This window comes from Arabidopsis thaliana (genome assembly GCF_000001735.4).
Source record: "Arabidopsis thaliana chromosome 1 sequence".
Lineage (NCBI taxonomy): Eukaryota > Viridiplantae > Streptophyta > Magnoliopsida > Brassicales > Brassicaceae > Arabidopsis > Arabidopsis thaliana.
In genome coordinates, this window is record NC_003070.9 from 7,242,870 (window position 1) to 7,258,968 (window position 16,099).

General features: G+C 36.4%; 4 protein-coding genes and 1 long non-coding RNA gene across 8 annotated transcripts; 3 read left to right on the forward strand and 2 right to left on the reverse strand.

Annotated features, from left to right (window-relative positions):
- The first annotated feature begins 26 nt into the window (after window positions 1-26).
- Window positions 27-2,109, forward strand: MCD1 (multiple chloroplast division site 1). 2 transcript variants are annotated; one of them, NM_101936.3, is made up of 5 exons: window positions 27-111; window positions 234-515; window positions 885-1,057; window positions 1,226-1,613; window positions 1,709-2,109. In NM_101936.3, exons 1-5 carry the CDS (start codon window positions 64-66, stop codon window positions 1,865-1,867), a joined length of 1,050 nt encoding a protein of 349 aa, NP_173507.1. In that variant the 5' UTR covers window positions 27-63; the 3' UTR covers window positions 1,868-2,109. The 2 variants fall into 2 exon arrangements, with proteins under 2 accessions (NP_173507.1, NP_001321244.1); NM_001332470.1 differs by lacking the exon at window positions 27-111 and having other exon boundaries at window positions 163-515.
- TMT1 (tonoplast monosaccharide transporter1) lies at window positions 2,070-5,625 on the reverse strand. 2 transcript variants are annotated; one of them, NM_001332471.1, is made up of 7 exons: window positions 5,465-5,554; window positions 5,162-5,345; window positions 4,727-4,818; window positions 4,058-4,618; window positions 3,054-3,979; window positions 2,772-2,959; window positions 2,070-2,688 (listed from the first exon to the last, which is right to left on the reverse strand). In NM_001332471.1, the coding sequence occupies exons 3-7, from the start codon at window positions 4,803-4,805 to the stop codon at window positions 2,238-2,240; spliced, it is 2,205 nt and encodes a 734-aa protein (NP_001319055.1). In that variant the 5' UTR covers window positions 4,806-4,818; window positions 5,162-5,345; window positions 5,465-5,554; the 3' UTR covers window positions 2,070-2,237. The 2 variants fall into 2 exon arrangements, with proteins under 2 accessions (NP_001319055.1, NP_173508.1); NM_101937.6 differs by having other exon boundaries at window positions 5,162-5,625.
- On the forward strand, window positions 5,422-5,719 carry AT1G05607. Its single transcript, NR_138928.1, has one exon. It is a non-coding gene; the product is annotated as an other RNA (long non-coding RNA).
- Window positions 5,720-9,241: 3,522 nt separating this feature from the next.
- Window positions 9,242-10,878, forward strand: XCP2 (xylem cysteine peptidase 2). Its single transcript, NM_101938.5, has 4 exons — window positions 9,242-9,816; window positions 9,903-10,138; window positions 10,221-10,361; window positions 10,453-10,878. The coding sequence occupies exons 1-4, from the start codon at window positions 9,339-9,341 to the stop codon at window positions 10,666-10,668; spliced, it is 1,071 nt and encodes a 356-aa protein (NP_564126.1). The 5' UTR covers window positions 9,242-9,338; the 3' UTR covers window positions 10,669-10,878.
- Window positions 10,879-11,128: 250 nt separating this feature from the next.
- On the reverse strand, window positions 11,129-16,083 carry PHT1;8 (phosphate transporter 1;8; the record flags this gene model as incomplete). 2 transcript variants are annotated; one of them, NM_001332472.1, is made up of 2 exons in its annotated part: window positions 11,129-12,056; window positions 15,123-16,083. In NM_001332472.1, the coding sequence occupies 2 exons, from the start codon at window positions 15,962-15,964 to the stop codon at window positions 11,138-11,140; spliced, it is 1,761 nt and encodes a 586-aa protein (NP_001323235.1). The 2 variants fall into 2 exon arrangements, with proteins under 2 accessions (NP_001323235.1, NP_173510.1); NM_101939.1 differs by having other exon boundaries at window positions 11,138-12,056; window positions 15,123-15,808.
- Between the last annotated feature and the right edge of the window lie 16 nt (window positions 16,084-16,099).

Here is a 16,099-nt window from a genome sequence, read left to right on the forward strand (position 1 = left end):
AAATACATTGGTTGGTTGAATAAAACATTGGAATTTGCTGGTCCATTTCCATTAGCATGAGAAATGGCATCCATTGATTCTCTCCAATTCCATTCTCTCTGCAATCTCCAGGTAAAAATCGAACCCATCTCTTCTTCTTCACTTACACTTATACCGGTACTGCTTTGCTTCCTCCTTGGGTGATTCATTTCTGAAATTTCGCGTTTTTTTTGTTGTTGGTTTTGATACCCTAGTCGTCGATTGGAAGAGCCAAGCTCCAGAATCCTTCAAGTTTGGTTATTTTCAGACGGAGACCCGTAAATCTGAATTGGGTTCAATTCGAAACTAAAGGAAGTTTCGTGTGTAAAGCGATTGGTGATTCCTCGACTCCAGATGAAGATATTCAGAACACTCAAAGTGATGATAATGTTGTTGTTGTTACTGCTACGACTCAGAGTGACATTCCCCATGATTCCGAGTATTCAATTTCGAGGTTTCGAAGTATGGTTACCACACTCCCTCCTGTTGTCTTCCTGGTATGTTTCTCTCTTATCGCTTCAAGTTTTGATTTTTCCTGTAAAAAACTGATTTTGATGGATTTCTCCTTCACTGTGATATCAAATTCTTCGATGGTGGAATTTAGATTACTCATCTATTAGAGGCTGCCTAAGTTTGAATATATCCTGAGTTTTCTTGATAGTTGATTAGTGTATTGTCCTGAATAGGAAATGTTATGTGCTTAGTTTTGTTAAGCACTCTTTCTTTATATGTTCGTTTGGTTTTAAGGGGGAATGGCGAAAGAAAACAAGTTTAGATAAAGCTTCTAGTGGTTCTTCTGTTTATTGACTACTATTGCACATGCATTTGGATTTTCATTGGTTTATTTAATATCTTCTCTGTTTTAGATGAAGAAGTGCTCAGTGAACAGCATTTGGATTGGGGTCTGCATCACGGCTACTGTTTTGGTCGCTGCGATTAGGGCTTATGTAGTCAGAAAGTCAAGAGATAATCAGCGTGCTGGCTCTGTTGCTGATCTTGTGAGACGTGGCCAGCTGAGGTCTGGTGATAGAAGAGGCATGTATGAAACTCACACTCTTTATCTTCTTTACTATTGTCACTCTGAATAACCTAAACTTTCGAATTAGTGTCACTATCAAACACATAACTGGATTCATGTAGGTGGATGTGTGTGTGTTTAACTTCTCTAAAGCTTTGATCTCAAGATGTTTTTTATTTTCTTTATCAGCTCCAAATCTCTTAACTACGAGGACCCATTCAACAACCCTTTTGTGAAACTTGATAAAGGAAGCTCAACGGTAGAGATGTGCGGGAAAGTTTATCGGCTAGCTCCAGTCACACTTACAGAGAAAGAACAAACTATTCATCAGAAAAGAAGGTCAAGAGCTTACCAATGGAAGCGACCAACGATTTTTCTCAAAGAAGGGGACTCGATACCACCTGATGTTGATCCCGATACAGTCAGATGGATCCCGGCCAATCATCCGTTTGCCACCACAGTTAGCGATATCGATCAAGACCTTGCCCAGAATAATGTCTACCAGAAGCAAGGTGTTCCTTTCCGGATTCGAGCTGAGCATGAAGCTATGCAGAAAAAGCTTGAAGCTTTACAAAATGTAAGTTTTTTTTTATCTCTGAGAACTAATATTTGTATTTCGCGGGAATCAACCGAATACCGAGAAATTATGATTGATGAGTTTGTTTCTAACAGGAGGAGAAATTGAACAATCTGAGTATTGACAGTCAAAATGCCAGAGATTTCCAGAGGCCATACAAGTTCTCAGCGAAGCTCGAAGGCGAGAATATCCAGAAGAATTCTCAGGAGAATCATACAGGCAATTCATCCTCTGAGGAAACGCACAAGTCCTGAGACGTACTAATCTAATTGTAAATACAGTTTTCCCTCGAGAGTCATACTTGCGTTCCAAGAAACTGGAGATTTTCTTTGTAGTAGATCACACTTACCTAAATCTATGTTTTTCTCTATTTGCTTTACCATCAGAACCAAGTCATAAAGACAAGAGAAAGCTTTATCCTTAAACCTTCGTAACTATCGGTGTTGGTCAAGGAAAGAGAGAAAATTGAGTACTTATTAGATTGATTTTGACAACGAAACAAAGGAAAAAAAAAAAAAAAAAAAGAAACAAAAACGATATGAAGGTATCTGAAAAACAAAACAAAAAGGGGATGAAGAGAATCTTTAGGTACACAGAGCAATTGACGAAGAAGAAAGTTACAAGTTATATATCCTTAGAAGGAGCAGAAGCTTGAGCTTGAGCTCCAAAGGCAAAGTAGTCTGTGATAACTTCCAAAGGCATGCCTTTAGTCTCCGGGACTTTCATGTAAACGAAGATCCATGAGATAACGCAAACCGCAGCGTAAATGCTGAAAACACCAACTAGTCCGATCGAGCTGAGGAGAACGGGAAGTGAGTACGTGACAATAATGTCTCCAATCCAAAAGACCATAGCACATATGGCGATGCAGAGACCACGGACTCTTGTTGGGAAGATTTCAGAACAGAGGATGTTTGGAATGGGACCGTAACCCATCACGAAGAAGCAGAAGTAGAGCACGACACAACCTGTGGAGAGTGCTGCGTTCACGACTTTGCTGATGTGGATGAGCTCGCTGATGACAAGGACGACAAGTGAGACAATGAGAACTGGGATTGTCCAGAGAAGTAATGACCTGCAAAATGAAACAGAGATAACTTTAGTATCATGAGAAAACAAGGAAACATGTTAAAATATCTTATAGGTTTTGATATTTACCTTCTTCCGGATACATCCATGAGTCTCATGGCAACGACAATGGCTGGGAGCATGAGTAATGTTGTTAAACCGCTGATGAGGAATGACGCAGAGATGGAACTTAGTCCGAGGCTCGAAAGAAGAATATCTACGCCAGCCCGTTCGAGAATCTGAGGAGTGTAGTAGAGAACTCCATTGATACCTGAAAACTGCATACAAAATAAAACTCGAGATAATCAGAGAAGTGATCAAATGATAGATCCAAGAGTACTCGTGTCTGAACAATCAAAAGTTTTATCTTACCTGCTGCAGTATTTGAATGCCGACACCAACAACCAAGGCACGCTTAACACCAGGTTCAAGAAGAGCAGACCAGAGTGGTCCAGAGGCAGCAATTTTCTCCGGGGGAACCATGGCGGATCCATGAACTGATTTAGGACCAAGAACAGATCTGCTTACAAGGGCAGAAGCGTGAATGTAGCTGCCTCCACCATCCGGACCTCCGGGAATAGAGATGATCGAGCCACGGCGAGATTCAGCTCCATCTTCTTTAAGATAATACCTCTTGTATTCATCGTTTTCGTATCTATATCCCATATGCCAACCACCACCAATTCCCATGCTACTTTCGCCGTTGCCTTGCATAAGCGTACTGTGTCGTCTCATGCTTAAAGTGCTTCCACTTGTAGGATGTGGGATCATATCCTTGTCCATGCTTGTGGTCTGGCGCGACATTAAGGGGCTACGCAAATCGTTGTCCGAGTCATCATCATCACCCGCACCATCATCAGTCGCATAGTCATCATTGTCTTTGTTGTAATGGCTCTCTATGTCCTTTTCCCAATGAGCCGGTTTACCGTGAGGCGCATCGGCAGTAGTACTGAACATGCTTCCGAAATGAGGGAAAATCCCACTCCGAGTGTTTCCGCCTGCTTCTGGCATCTTCTCGTGGAGACTGCCAAAAAGATTGACGAGCGGATCTTTAAGGATCATGCTTTGGTTTGCTAAGCTTCCGTGGCGAGAGCGTAGCCCAAGTGAGCTATTTTGTTCTGGGACAGGTCTAGCAAGGTACGATTGATTCTCGTGGGTTCCATAAAGCCGCATTTGTCCATCCTCATCAACGGTTTCAAGTGTATCATCACCTTCATGATCCTCCAAAGTTACTAAGAGATCTTCCATTGTTTTTTCTCCTCCTATATCTAGTCCTTCAACTAGTAAAGCCATCTCATCTGCATTTAATATAAAAAGAACCGTCAAAAGTGGATTCAGGTGATATAACCAAAAAAGATAGCGAGAAGAAACCTTACCGGTAACATCTTCTCTGCCACATAACTGTTGAAGAACTCGCTTAGCCTCGTCCATTCTTCCTTTACTAACCAGCCAACGAGGAGACTCGGGCAAATAAAACACCGTGAGAAACAAATAAAGAAGAGAAGGGATCGAGAGGACACCGAGCATGGCTCTCCAGCTAGGGGAGTCACTCAGGGACATAGTGAAAACCATACAGTATGACAAAAACATTCCACCAGAGCCAAGAAACTGAGGGAGAGTATTTAACTGTCCTCTGATCTCCGGAGGAGCGGTTTCAGAAATGTAAACAGGGACAAGTGTAACCGCGAGCCCGGCACCAAACCCATTAAGAAGCCTAGCAAAGCACAGAACATAGACATTGGGAGACCACAACATTATCAAACCGCAGACGAAATACATAACTGATGATAAAATGAGCATGGGGCGTCTGCCGAGCCAATCAGATATCGGTCCTGAGCAAGTCGTGATGACCGTTGCACCGATCAATGACATAGCAACGACAAGACCTTGAACAGAGGTTGGTAGATTCAAGTCTTTGTTGATATAAACCATAGCTCCTGCAATCAAATCCAATACAACATCATTGTAACATTTTTCAAATCTCAGATGATAATTGATCAAAACAAAACACAATTGCACCAACAAGAGTGAAAAAAGAAACAAACCAGCAATGGTGGCATTGTCCCATCCTTGTAAGAAATTGCCGATTGTGGCGGCGAGAGCAACGAGAGTCGCTCCCTTCATTGCTCAACAAACTCTAGAAACACCACCAAAATTCAAATCAGTCAGATTCAGTGATTCTCCATTTGAAGTTTCAAACTTTCAGTCAACCATGAAACAAAGAAAAATCTAAATCCAGATCTAAATCTTAACCAATTCACAAAAATATAAAATCTGATAAACCCAGAAGAATTTGCTCAATTAAAAACCCTAAACATAAAAATCATCAAACAGTAATCAAAAATGCAGAGTAACTAACCTATAGGAGGGAAGAAAGAAAAAACAGAATTGCTTTTTTAGTTTGATCAGTTAAGAAAGCTAAAGAGAATAAAACCCCAAAAAGATTGCTTCACTTTCTGGGAAAATGAAAAAGGTCTCACCTTTAGTAGAATTCGCCGGCAATTACGAGGAAATGAGAAAGCTTTGCCTTGAAATCTCTCCGATATATAAATCAGGGAGAAAAAGAGGCGTTGAAATAGGGGTTGATTTGATTTGGACTCGTTTTGAATGAATTTTGCCAAGTTTAGTTAAATTTTATTTTCGGACAGGCTCCGGCGATGGAATCTACAATAAGGACAAAAAGATTTTGTCTTCTTTATTTTTTGGTTACAATTATTGCAACAAAAAGTTTCGTTCAGAGCAAGTTCCCAAGAGATTCTCACCGCCGGGATTAGTTTTTTTACCTCGGAGAAGTGAAAACTCACAACAGCAAGAAAATTGGATTTTACACCAATCAGTTCTTCTGGCGGCTAAAAATATGAATGAGGTGGGGAGTGATTTACGACGATTATTGGTAATGTTTTCGAAACTTTATATAGAAAGTTAGAAACTCATAAAAGAAAAAAAATTGACTAGTTAAAATAAATTAATAAAATCTAGCTTTTTTATTTTATCAATTTTTTTCGGATGGAAGTATCTGGGGAAAAATTAGAGATCTGAGGAAACAATATCTGAATATTAATTAAAAAATCATTGTCATGACTCGTTTATGAGTAGATTTTTGGGAGGATAATTATTTATGGGGTCCGTTCATTGCAACATGGATTACGACTAACATTTTGGTTTTTTCGTTTAGATAAAAAATAATATGAAAGTCAGATTTTTCAAATTTATATTAAGAGTTAAGAGTGGTCCGGATGTCTATCACTTTCGTGTAAAAGTTGGACCTTTTTAGTCATTGTTTTCTCTAAATTTACTAGAAAAACAAAGTTTATTTATATTTTGCAGAGATACACCTTCCAAAAATTGATTAAAAAGCAACATTGATAGATAATTGAAAGGGTAGATTTTCTTTATAAACTAAACTATTACCAAAAAAAAAAGTTATATTAGCAATTTCTTTTACTTAAAAATGAGGGTGCAATAGTTAAAACCAGAAAATGAAGAATCGATATCATATTTTGTGGTTTCTTTAATAAACAATTTACGTGAGAGAACAAAAAATCATTTAAAATGGAAGAACACTCCAATATGTGTCATAAAATTTGGCAAATTTAATACTAGTATTAATGTGTTGACAAAAAAAAATAGTATTTATGTTTTACTCCCCAAATACTAAGAAATTATTTTTAAATACCTTTCTATTATTATTCTTGCGATTATCATTGAAATATCAAACTAGTTAATGTTCATTTAAGATGGAAGAATTGGCCAAGAAGATGGACAAATTAATCTGATGTTATTGATGTTAAATTAACTAACAATTTTTAATTTTAGTTAAAACGAGAGTTTAATCGCCGACACTAAAAAATAAATATTCATAAACGACAAAACTAAATATCATAATTTATCGTTGCTTGAAAATTTAACTTGCATGGAATAAAGAACAACGAACAATATTATTTAAGTTGGTAGAACCCGCCAAGATGCGTCGTTAAAAAAATAGTTAAATTGATTGTCTTGATGTTAAACTCACTAAAATACTAAAAAGTACAAATATGTAAAAATGAGTTTTTTCATTCATAAAAACTAACCTAATATTTGTCACATTTAATTTATATTTAAATAAATCATTTTTAGCAACTAATACATAAATATGCTAAATTTATCTCAAAAAATATTTTGTTTCAAGATTATATTGTTATCTTTTTTAACCAGCGTAAATATCCAGCTTTTTTGTATAACGTTAAAAACAGTATTTATAACACTGTTTAAAATCTGATCACTAATCAAATTCTTTTTTAGTTTTTTTTTTCTATATCGCGAGTTGGAAACCTTATGAAATTAGTAGTTGTTGAGTACTACTCCCTCTTTTTCACTATACTGGATGTTTTAGAGTTTAATTTTTTTTCATTATATAAGATGTTTTACAAATTAATGTATTTGATTTTTTACGACTTTTTAGATTATGTAGTTTTTTTGTGATTGGTTGAATTTTTAAAAATTTAATATTGAATTATTGTTTTAGAAAAAAAATCTTAAACTATCTGCTTTTAACTCAAATATCCTATATATTGAAAATGAGGATATAATATCTTATGATATCTCAATTAGCAGAAGGGACCAAAAAGAAACAGCAATGAAGGTGAAAAACATTAGGACCGGATTAGTGTGGAACATGCAAATACAGAGGATCCACGTTATAAATCACCGTCGTCGCAGGTTAATAACGTGTTCATTGTTATTTTTCCGTAATCTTATTTGCTTACTCATTTCATTTTTCGAAAGTCAGTATATGTCACACACTTTGAATCATAGATTGGTGATTGGTGGGGATAAAAATATCGTGCGAATATCTTACAGGAATTCACATGTAATCATGTGGCTTAATAACCTCAGCTATAAACATAAAACACACACACACACAATAGTGGATCTACTATAAATTTGCGGCTAAAAAATATTATAGATTTTGGAAGGAAATTACAAAGATTACTATACAATAATAACAATAAAACTACTATTTAAAACAAAAATTAAAAATTAAGAGACAGATGGGGTTTGATGCAATAGGAGACGAACATGGCGTCAATGAGAGGGCATGTGATTTATAATATTAGTGCTTTGTCACTTTCTCACGTACCTTTTTATGCCCTACCAATTACTTCTCCTCTACTAGTATTTTTTATATTAATTACAACACAATCAATTTTAGAAAAATGCAACATTGATAGCATATACGTATAGTTTTCTAATTCTGTGACAAGTTGATGATTTTCTTTTCTCAGCACAAGGCTATTTGAGAATATATAAAAATATCTAACGTCCTCTTCATATTTATTAACGCTGGAATGAGATTTTATGTGAAAAAAGAAAACTTTGGATAGATATTACATATGTACGAGTACGACCTAGAAAAATATGACAATGGTCTTTTTCTTGATAGAGTTCGTGCTCCCAAATCATTTGAGCATTTCCGACCACGTGGCTCCACCTCAAACGGATCTTATGATATGTTTTATTATCATTTTATTTTCATTCTTATATATTTTGTTGATTTTTTCCCTGCATAAGAAATAACAATCATTTATTTCTTTTTGTACAAGCAGTCAAGTAGATGTCCTGTAAAGTTAGAACCAGTGAGTTTTCAACTGTAACTTTAACATGATTCATGTTTTAAATGAATCCACTTTATGAAAAATATGGTGTTAATTTAGATCATACTTCGTAGTGGTTGGTGGGTCATCATTATAAAAATCAAGTTTTTACGTATTAGGTTCTTAAATTTTATATATCTTATTCAACAATTAGCTGATTAAAAACTAAGTAAAACGAAGATCCTTATCCTCCTGACATTGTTATCAGAAATCTTGGTGGATTGACAGGTCAAACTTTGTTCTTTACAGAATAAATATCTTATAAAAAAAAACAGAAATATACTTCACCGTAATCTCATGTTTTGTGAATTTTATATTGTCTCATTAAGAATTATGTTTAAACAATTTAGAACAGTGAACAAAAGAAGAGCTAATTATAATCAACTAAACTTCAACATTCATTCATACCATAAAAGGTTAGTGATTATGGGCCGCAAATCCATGATTTGTATATTGTTCAATTAAGATTGGTGATCAAAACATTTTTCATCAGTTAATTACATAGTTGGCCCACTTTTGGGCTTTCTTATTGTTGAGGTTGGCATTTTATCATTGAGGCCTTCCTTAAATGATTACCTCTGACCGAGACAGAGGTTTCTAGTTCTGCACATAATTAAACAAACCATATACCGCAGGGCCGGCTCAGAATAATAAAGGACCTAGAGCTGGAAAAAAAAATTAGTTCTCATTTTTGTGTTTTGTTATATATCAAAATTTTTGGACCCTAACTATAATAGATTTACTTTTAAAAAAAAAGAAATTTTGGGTAGACCCTGTGCCTCAGCTCCTCCAGCACATGTGTAAAGCCGGCCTGCATATACGATTAGTACTTGGAGTCAAAGTAACCTCATGGAAAGACAAAACTAAGCTTAAAGACACAGACTTTACACAAGTTACAGATTCAGACTACTTTACTCTAAAGCAAAAAGAGCGACCTCTATCGAGTCTCCAGCCTATATAAACAGGCTCTTCTCTTCCATTTCCTCTTATCAAGTGACAAAAGAAAAACAAACGTACTCAAATGGCTCTTTCTTCACCTTCAAGAATCCTCTGTTTTGCTCTTGCCTTATCCGCTGCTTCTCTCTCCCTCTCTTTCGCTTCTTCCCACGATTACTCCATCGTTGGATACTCCCCCGAGGATTTGGAATCTCATGACAAACTCATAGAACTCTTCGAAAACTGGATCTCAAATTTTGAGAAAGCTTATGAAACCGTTGAAGAGAAGTTTCTTAGGTTCGAAGTTTTCAAGGATAATCTAAAGCACATCGATGAGACTAACAAGAAAGGGAAAAGCTACTGGCTCGGGCTCAACGAGTTTGCGGATTTGAGCCATGAGGAGTTCAAGAAAATGTATTTAGGGCTCAAGACTGATATAGTGAGACGCGATGAAGAAAGATCTTACGCAGAGTTCGCTTACAGGGACGTCGAAGCTGTTCCTAAGTCTGTTGACTGGAGAAAGAAAGGAGCTGTGGCGGAAGTTAAGAACCAGGGCTCTTGTGGTAATATCAAATCTTGGTCTCTGATCTGTTAATGGAAGTTTTGACTCTTAACTAAACCATTTAACTTTAAAAAACTTGTTTCGCAGGAAGTTGTTGGGCGTTTTCGACAGTAGCAGCTGTCGAAGGTATAAACAAGATTGTGACAGGAAACTTGACAACATTGTCAGAACAAGAACTCATAGACTGTGACACGACCTACAACAATGGCTGCAACGGTGGTCTCATGGACTATGCCTTTGAGTACATTGTTAAGAACGGAGGTCTACGCAAGGAAGAAGATTATCCTTACTCTATGGAAGAAGGAACTTGCGAGATGCAAAAGGTCCCATTCTAATATCAACTCTTGGTCTCTGATGTGTTAATGAAAGGTGGTCCCATTCTAATTATCTCTGTTTTGAAAACAGGATGAATCTGAAACAGTAACCATTAATGGACACCAAGACGTACCTACTAATGATGAGAAGAGTCTCTTGAAGGCATTGGCTCATCAGCCTCTCAGTGTCGCCATTGATGCATCTGGTAGAGAGTTCCAGTTCTATAGCGGCGTAAGTACATTATAAACCTATAAATAAAGAAAATGGTTGTTAGTTAATTGCTCTTGTTGATGTTGAATCATTTTGTATTTGGTATATGAAGGGCGTGTTTGATGGGCGGTGCGGGGTTGATCTTGACCACGGTGTGGCTGCGGTTGGGTATGGATCAAGCAAGGGTTCAGATTACATCATTGTGAAGAATTCTTGGGGACCAAAATGGGGAGAAAAAGGTTACATCAGGCTGAAGAGGAACACTGGGAAACCAGAGGGTCTCTGTGGAATCAACAAGATGGCTTCTTTCCCCACCAAAACTAAGTGATCATCAGATCATTCTCTCTTATCTGCATTTGATCAGCATCTTACAGTGTCTTCGTTTTTTCTCTTTTGATTTATCAACGGAAGTCTTGTAACAACTATGTGCAATAATACCTATATATAAGAAGCAGAGAATTGACAAATTTCTAGTACCAACCATGAAGAAATTAAAGCAGAGAATATTAAAAATAATGATTATTGAAGAAAAGAACAGAGTATTAATTGAAGAAAAACAAAAAGTTTCTTGGGGAAGAAATAATTGAAAAAAACAGAGCAATCTTTAGATTGAACAGTTTACAGGTTAATAAGCAACTGAAAAAAACAGAGGAAATGTAGATTAAACAGCTTCTTGGGTAAGAAGCAATTGGAAAAAAATACCTCAAAGCAAAATGTAAACAAAATCTAGAAAAGATTAGCAGAAATATACAATTGTATGAACTTGAACTGATCATGTGTTCAATATGTCGAGATCATCATCGTGTCTGAAGCAAAGTGCTCACGGAGGATTGCCCGTCAACAATCTGTGGCTCATCTTCAGACTCAGCATTGTTATCTTGGTCATGCTCGTTCTCCTCTAACGATCTTCCCATAGTTTCCTTGGTGAAGAAATACGTCACCAAGATTCCAGCAATGCAAACGCCACCAAGAATCAAGAAAGCAATTCTCATACGGTTTACTTCGGGATAAATCTGGTTTTTATCATCGCTTTCCATCTTCTTGGTAGCCCACAAGAACCCAACAGTGCCCACAATAGCCCCAAGCTTACCCGCGGCACCAGAGATCCCGTGACAAGTAGACCTAAACCTAGCCGGGAAATGCTCTGCGGGAATAATAAAAGTTGTAGTGTTGGGACCAAAATTGCAAAAGAAGAAAACCAAACCGTAGAGAACCATGAAGCCTTTATTATTATGCTCGTGCTTTGACCAATACCAACTGTACGGAATACCAGCGACTAAATAAATAACGGCCATGAAGAAAAACCCCATAATCTGGATTTTGACACGACCTATCTTGTCGATGAAGTAAACTGTGAACCAATAACCGGGAATGGTGGAGCAAGCAGCGATGATGGCTCCTAATTCCGCCACTTCAAAGGCTGCGTCGTAGACGTTTTCTGCAGTGGAAGGTTTCTTGGAGTAATGACTGAAGATATGGGACAGGAGGAGGTTGCTTGTGTAGAAGACAATGTCTACTAGGAACCAATTAAAGGAGGCTGCGAAGAGGTCGCGACCATGGAGGCGGAAGAAGCAGCGGGAGAAGAGTTTGTAGGAAGGTGGCGGCGGAGGAGGAGGTGGATCCGTCGTGGCTTCGTCGGAGATATGAGATCTTGACATGACTCTTTGCATGTCTTTTGCTGCTTGGACGATATTGTTTTCTACAAGTGCTGTGTATCTGCATGCATTAGTACTAATTAATAAAACATAAAGAAATTTTCACCCTTCGACACTTTTCTGACTTTTTCTTTCACAAAATGACAAAGTGGGTTCGCCCAACCAGATTTTAGCCATTCAGCCAAAAATGGACAAATTTGCCCTGGAACGAGAAATGAAAGGAGGCGGTTCAGTTTCGTTTCTTTATTTTTCTGGTTACAAAATTTAAATTTAAAATTAAATCAAAAACACGTTATTAACTTTCTGACAACCAAAGGAAATCAAAAACTGTTTGTCGAAGACGAAGAACAATTCCGACGAAACACAAACTCCGATCGAAAGTGAAATTTCGATTGAGGCTCTGTGCGAGTTCTAGTCGTTGCTTAAGTTGAGGAAATTTCGATCGAGCTCGTGATAAAGAATAACAAAAAGAGGATTTTCTGGTTTCTTGAATTATTGTTCATACTCAAATGGCGCAGATGAAGAAGAGTAGTCGGCGGCGAGGAGTTTCAGATGTTAATGAGTTAACAAGCGGCTGCAAAATTAGGGTTGCAGAGGTTGAAGATGAGTGCAAAATTACAATTATACCCTTCATTAAAAAAAATGTACGTATATGTAATTTACGGTATACGTACACACACATTACTACATACATTACTACCGTGTATGTACACATTATTACCGTGTACGTACACATTACTACCGTGTACGTACACATTACTACCGTGTACGTATATATTATTACCGTTACGCACATATGTTTATATGATATTGCTAATCGTGAATTGTCTTCAAATGATAATAAATAAAATATTATTTAAAATAGAAATAAACATGTTAGATTTTGTTTTATTGTAAATGCGGCATACAAAATATTTATTGAGTTTGTACATTAGAAACCTTTGGTTATTTTGATTAGATAAAATATCTTTTGGGGTTTTCATCATAAATCTATTCATATATAATAATTAAATAAAAATATATGGTCAAAGTATAGTTGTTCCTCATACTTTTGAAAAATGTTATGTACGTACATGTATAATAATGTACGTACATCTTTGTTGGTGAGTTAAAATTGTTGAGAATAAACAAGATTTTAAACTAAACCCTTAAACATACACGATAATATGAGATACACGTACACGTATACGACCGCTCTAAACAGTTACATCATAAAAATGTCTAAATCACATAAATCTAATACTATGTACGTACACAAAAATATTTATTGGAACGTACATGGTACAACATTAAAATGAGTTTAAAAATTCTCTAACCATTGTCTACGAAAAAATTTTAATTTTATTTTTTTGACATCCAGATTAAGCTATTATGTAAATTATATGTATGCTGTATATTTTAATATAGATTATGCATATATAATATTTCAACGAATCGTACTCTCATTCATGTAAAACCGATCTTCCAATACTAAATTGCACACCATTACAATTTATTTCACATCTACCATGCCTATATGTATTCGTGTACGTAAAACATTCATTTTTACATAATTCACCAGATACATAATTAGTAGTGTACATACATATTCTTTGATAAATGTACGAGTGTACGTTAACTTCTATTTTATAATTATAATTTGGGTAATTGGAATATAAAAGTCTAAATATAATTTATGTTAAGTATATAACTATATTTTGAATACCCATTCGGTTCTCAATTTGCTTTGGATAATTTTGGGTTTACAAATACAAAAAGAATCTCCAACAAAATAATTTATGAACCCAGAAATTTTTAAAAACGTATCATTACTTTCATATCACGTTCTCAAGTGTAATTAATAGGATTAACACGAATTTCTTACCCAGAACACAGATTGTCTCCCCTTCAATCTTTCAAACTTTGTAAAACAGCAACTGAAAACTACAGATTCTTCACCGTAACACAATTTCGAATTTCGTTTTTTTCCCAGAATTCTAATCTCAATTATGTAAATACCTTACAATATAATCTCTATTATAATAGGTAACCATGAGTTTTAGTCTTGTCAAAACTTTTTAGCATTAAAAACTTCTAAGCCCAACCAATTTTTAAAATTTTTAATTCCAATCTCAAGTGTCAAATTCGCCGAAACCGAGAAATCATTTAATGCATTTCTCGTCGATGAACAGTGTACGTACGAACCCGGTTCACTTGGATTCCAACGACGCGGTCCGTACGTACAAACCGGGTTCAGTTTCGTCAGGTCGTCAGGGGCATTTTGGTCAGTTTTTGGCTTAATGGCTAAAAGCTGAAAGGCCCATCCCACTTTGTCAAAATCTGAAATTAAAAGTGGGTCAATGGCTACTGTGTACAATTTACCCTAAAACATAAGTGTTAGGAAATCGATTTTTTTGTTGCTTTTGACTTTCTGTTAGTGTATGTTGTAATAAGTGGAAGAGTACGTGTGAGGATAATTTAAATTTGTTGTGATCAAAAAATAAAACTTGGTTGATTAGCTGGAGCTGATAGGATCTGATACCTGAGGTATGTATAAATATTAGATGAAAGAATAAATAAATGAAATTTTGTATGGATAAAAAAGAGAGTAAATACATGATTGGTGTAGACTTTGGATTGCTAATGTTGAATACGTAAGGACAAGAGTATATACCACAGAATTATGGTATCTATCCCTTATAAAGTCAATGACTCCATTGAAGCAAACTACTAATTTGTAACCCTTTCAATATTTGATACATATATTTATAAAACCTAGCTATTAAAATATGTCAAAACTAGTAATACTTCTTTTAAGGAATCCAATAGTATGTGTGTGCGTGTCCGTGTGTGAGAGATCGGAACAGTTATATCATTGCTTGAAAAAAATAGTTTAATGTTCATTTTATGGGTTGAAATGAGGTACTATATGTTCTTAAACTAGAGAAACGTTCACATAAACAGAACAAATAATGCAATTATGTTTCTATAAAACGATATTATCAAATCTAGTTGATTTCAAGATTTTTAATGTGGGACAAATAGTGATTTCAAGGTTTTCAAGACCATTCTTTGTGCATTACGTCCTTTCTGATTTGTCATAGGTAAAATATATAAAAAGACAAACGGATGAAAAGAGTGGACGGACCTTGCGGTTTCAGGCATCAACATTCGCCAATAGAACGTCAATGCAGCAGGAAGAGCACCGATCATAAGTATAAGTCTCCAGGCCAAGTCAGCTTCCGTCGGAGCCGCCGCATCCACCTCCAAACCACCGCCACTTCTCTTAAACGCCACGCAAACAGCCATGGTCACGGCAGAGCTAACCAAAATCCCCAACCCTTGCATCGAAAACACCGCAGCGATAAACGCGCCACGTGTCCTCTTATTAGCAAACTCCGACATAATGGTAGCCGAGAGCGGGTAATCACCACCGATACCTAAACCAAGAAAGAACCGGAAAAAACCGAGGCTAACCATAACACAAGACCGACGAGTGGTGCACACGGAAAAGCCACAACCAAAGGAGCTAAGGATCATAATAATCAAACAAAGTCCGTAGACTCGGCGACGACCGACTCGGTCACCGAGGTAACCGAAGACTAGTTGACCCGTGGCTGTGCCGAGTAAAGCGATGGCGTAAGAAGTTGAAAGAACGGCTGTGTTGATTGAGTCACCGTTGTAATAAACATGACTAATCATTTTCATGACCGGTGCTATGCAGAAAAGATCGTATGCGTCGGTGAATAGACCCATTCCCGCTACTATGATCGCTTTGAAATGGTACCATTGTGTTCGAGCTACATCAAGCGACGACAATACCTTTATCGGCATCGTTGGTTTTTTTATCTGAGATTCCGAATCCAGAGCTTTTTTTTTTTTTTTTTGCTTCTTTCCTTTTGGTTTGTTATATCGAAATTTCGAATTCATGATGAGTGAAACAGAACAAGGATCTTTATAACGATTAATAAGTCTCTTTGTCATTTTCATTACTTTATTGGTATGAGCATGGAATATGCTTATGATTTTGACTCCGAGGAAGACTTAGTCAGTTTGTTTGTAAGAGCTTCTTTTTATCTATGTTGTCACATTAAGGCACAACATCATAATTGTTTGAATTTTTCT

Excerpts from the sequence above, each read along its gene's own strand:
- XCP2 (NM_101938.5), top strand. The coding sequence starts at position 9,339 with ATGGCTCTTTCTTCACCTTCAAGAATCCTCTGTTTTGCTCTTGCCTTA. Across the intron at positions 9,817-9,902 it reads TAAGAACCAGGGCTCTTGTG|GAAGTTGTTGGGCGTTTTCG; the intron begins GTAATATCAAAT and ends CTTGTTTCGCAG. Across the intron at positions 10,362-10,452 it reads AGTTCCAGTTCTATAGCGGC|GGCGTGTTTGATGGGCGGTG; the intron begins GTAAGTACATTA and ends TGGTATATGAAG.
- TMT1 (NM_101937.6), bottom strand. The coding sequence starts at position 4,805 with ATGAAGGGAGCGACTCTCGTTGCTCTCGCCGCCACAATCGGCAATTTC. Across the intron at positions 4,619-4,726 it reads GGACAATGCCACCATTGCTG|GAGCTATGGTTTATATCAAC; the intron begins GTTTGTTTCTTT and ends ATTTGATTGCAG. Across the intron at positions 3,980-4,057 it reads TGGCAGAGAAGATGTTACCG|ATGAGATGGCTTTACTAGTT; the intron begins GTAAGGTTTCTT and ends TATTAAATGCAG.
- MCD1 (NM_101936.3), top strand. The coding sequence starts at position 64 with ATGGCATCCATTGATTCTCTCCAATTCCATTCTCTCTGCAATCTCCAG. Across the intron at positions 112-233 it reads ATTCTCTCTGCAATCTCCAG|TCGTCGATTGGAAGAGCCAA; the intron begins GTAAAAATCGAA and ends TTGATACCCTAG. Across the intron at positions 1,058-1,225 it reads TCTGGTGATAGAAGAGGCAT|CTCCAAATCTCTTAACTACG; the intron begins GTATGAAACTCA and ends TTTCTTTATCAG.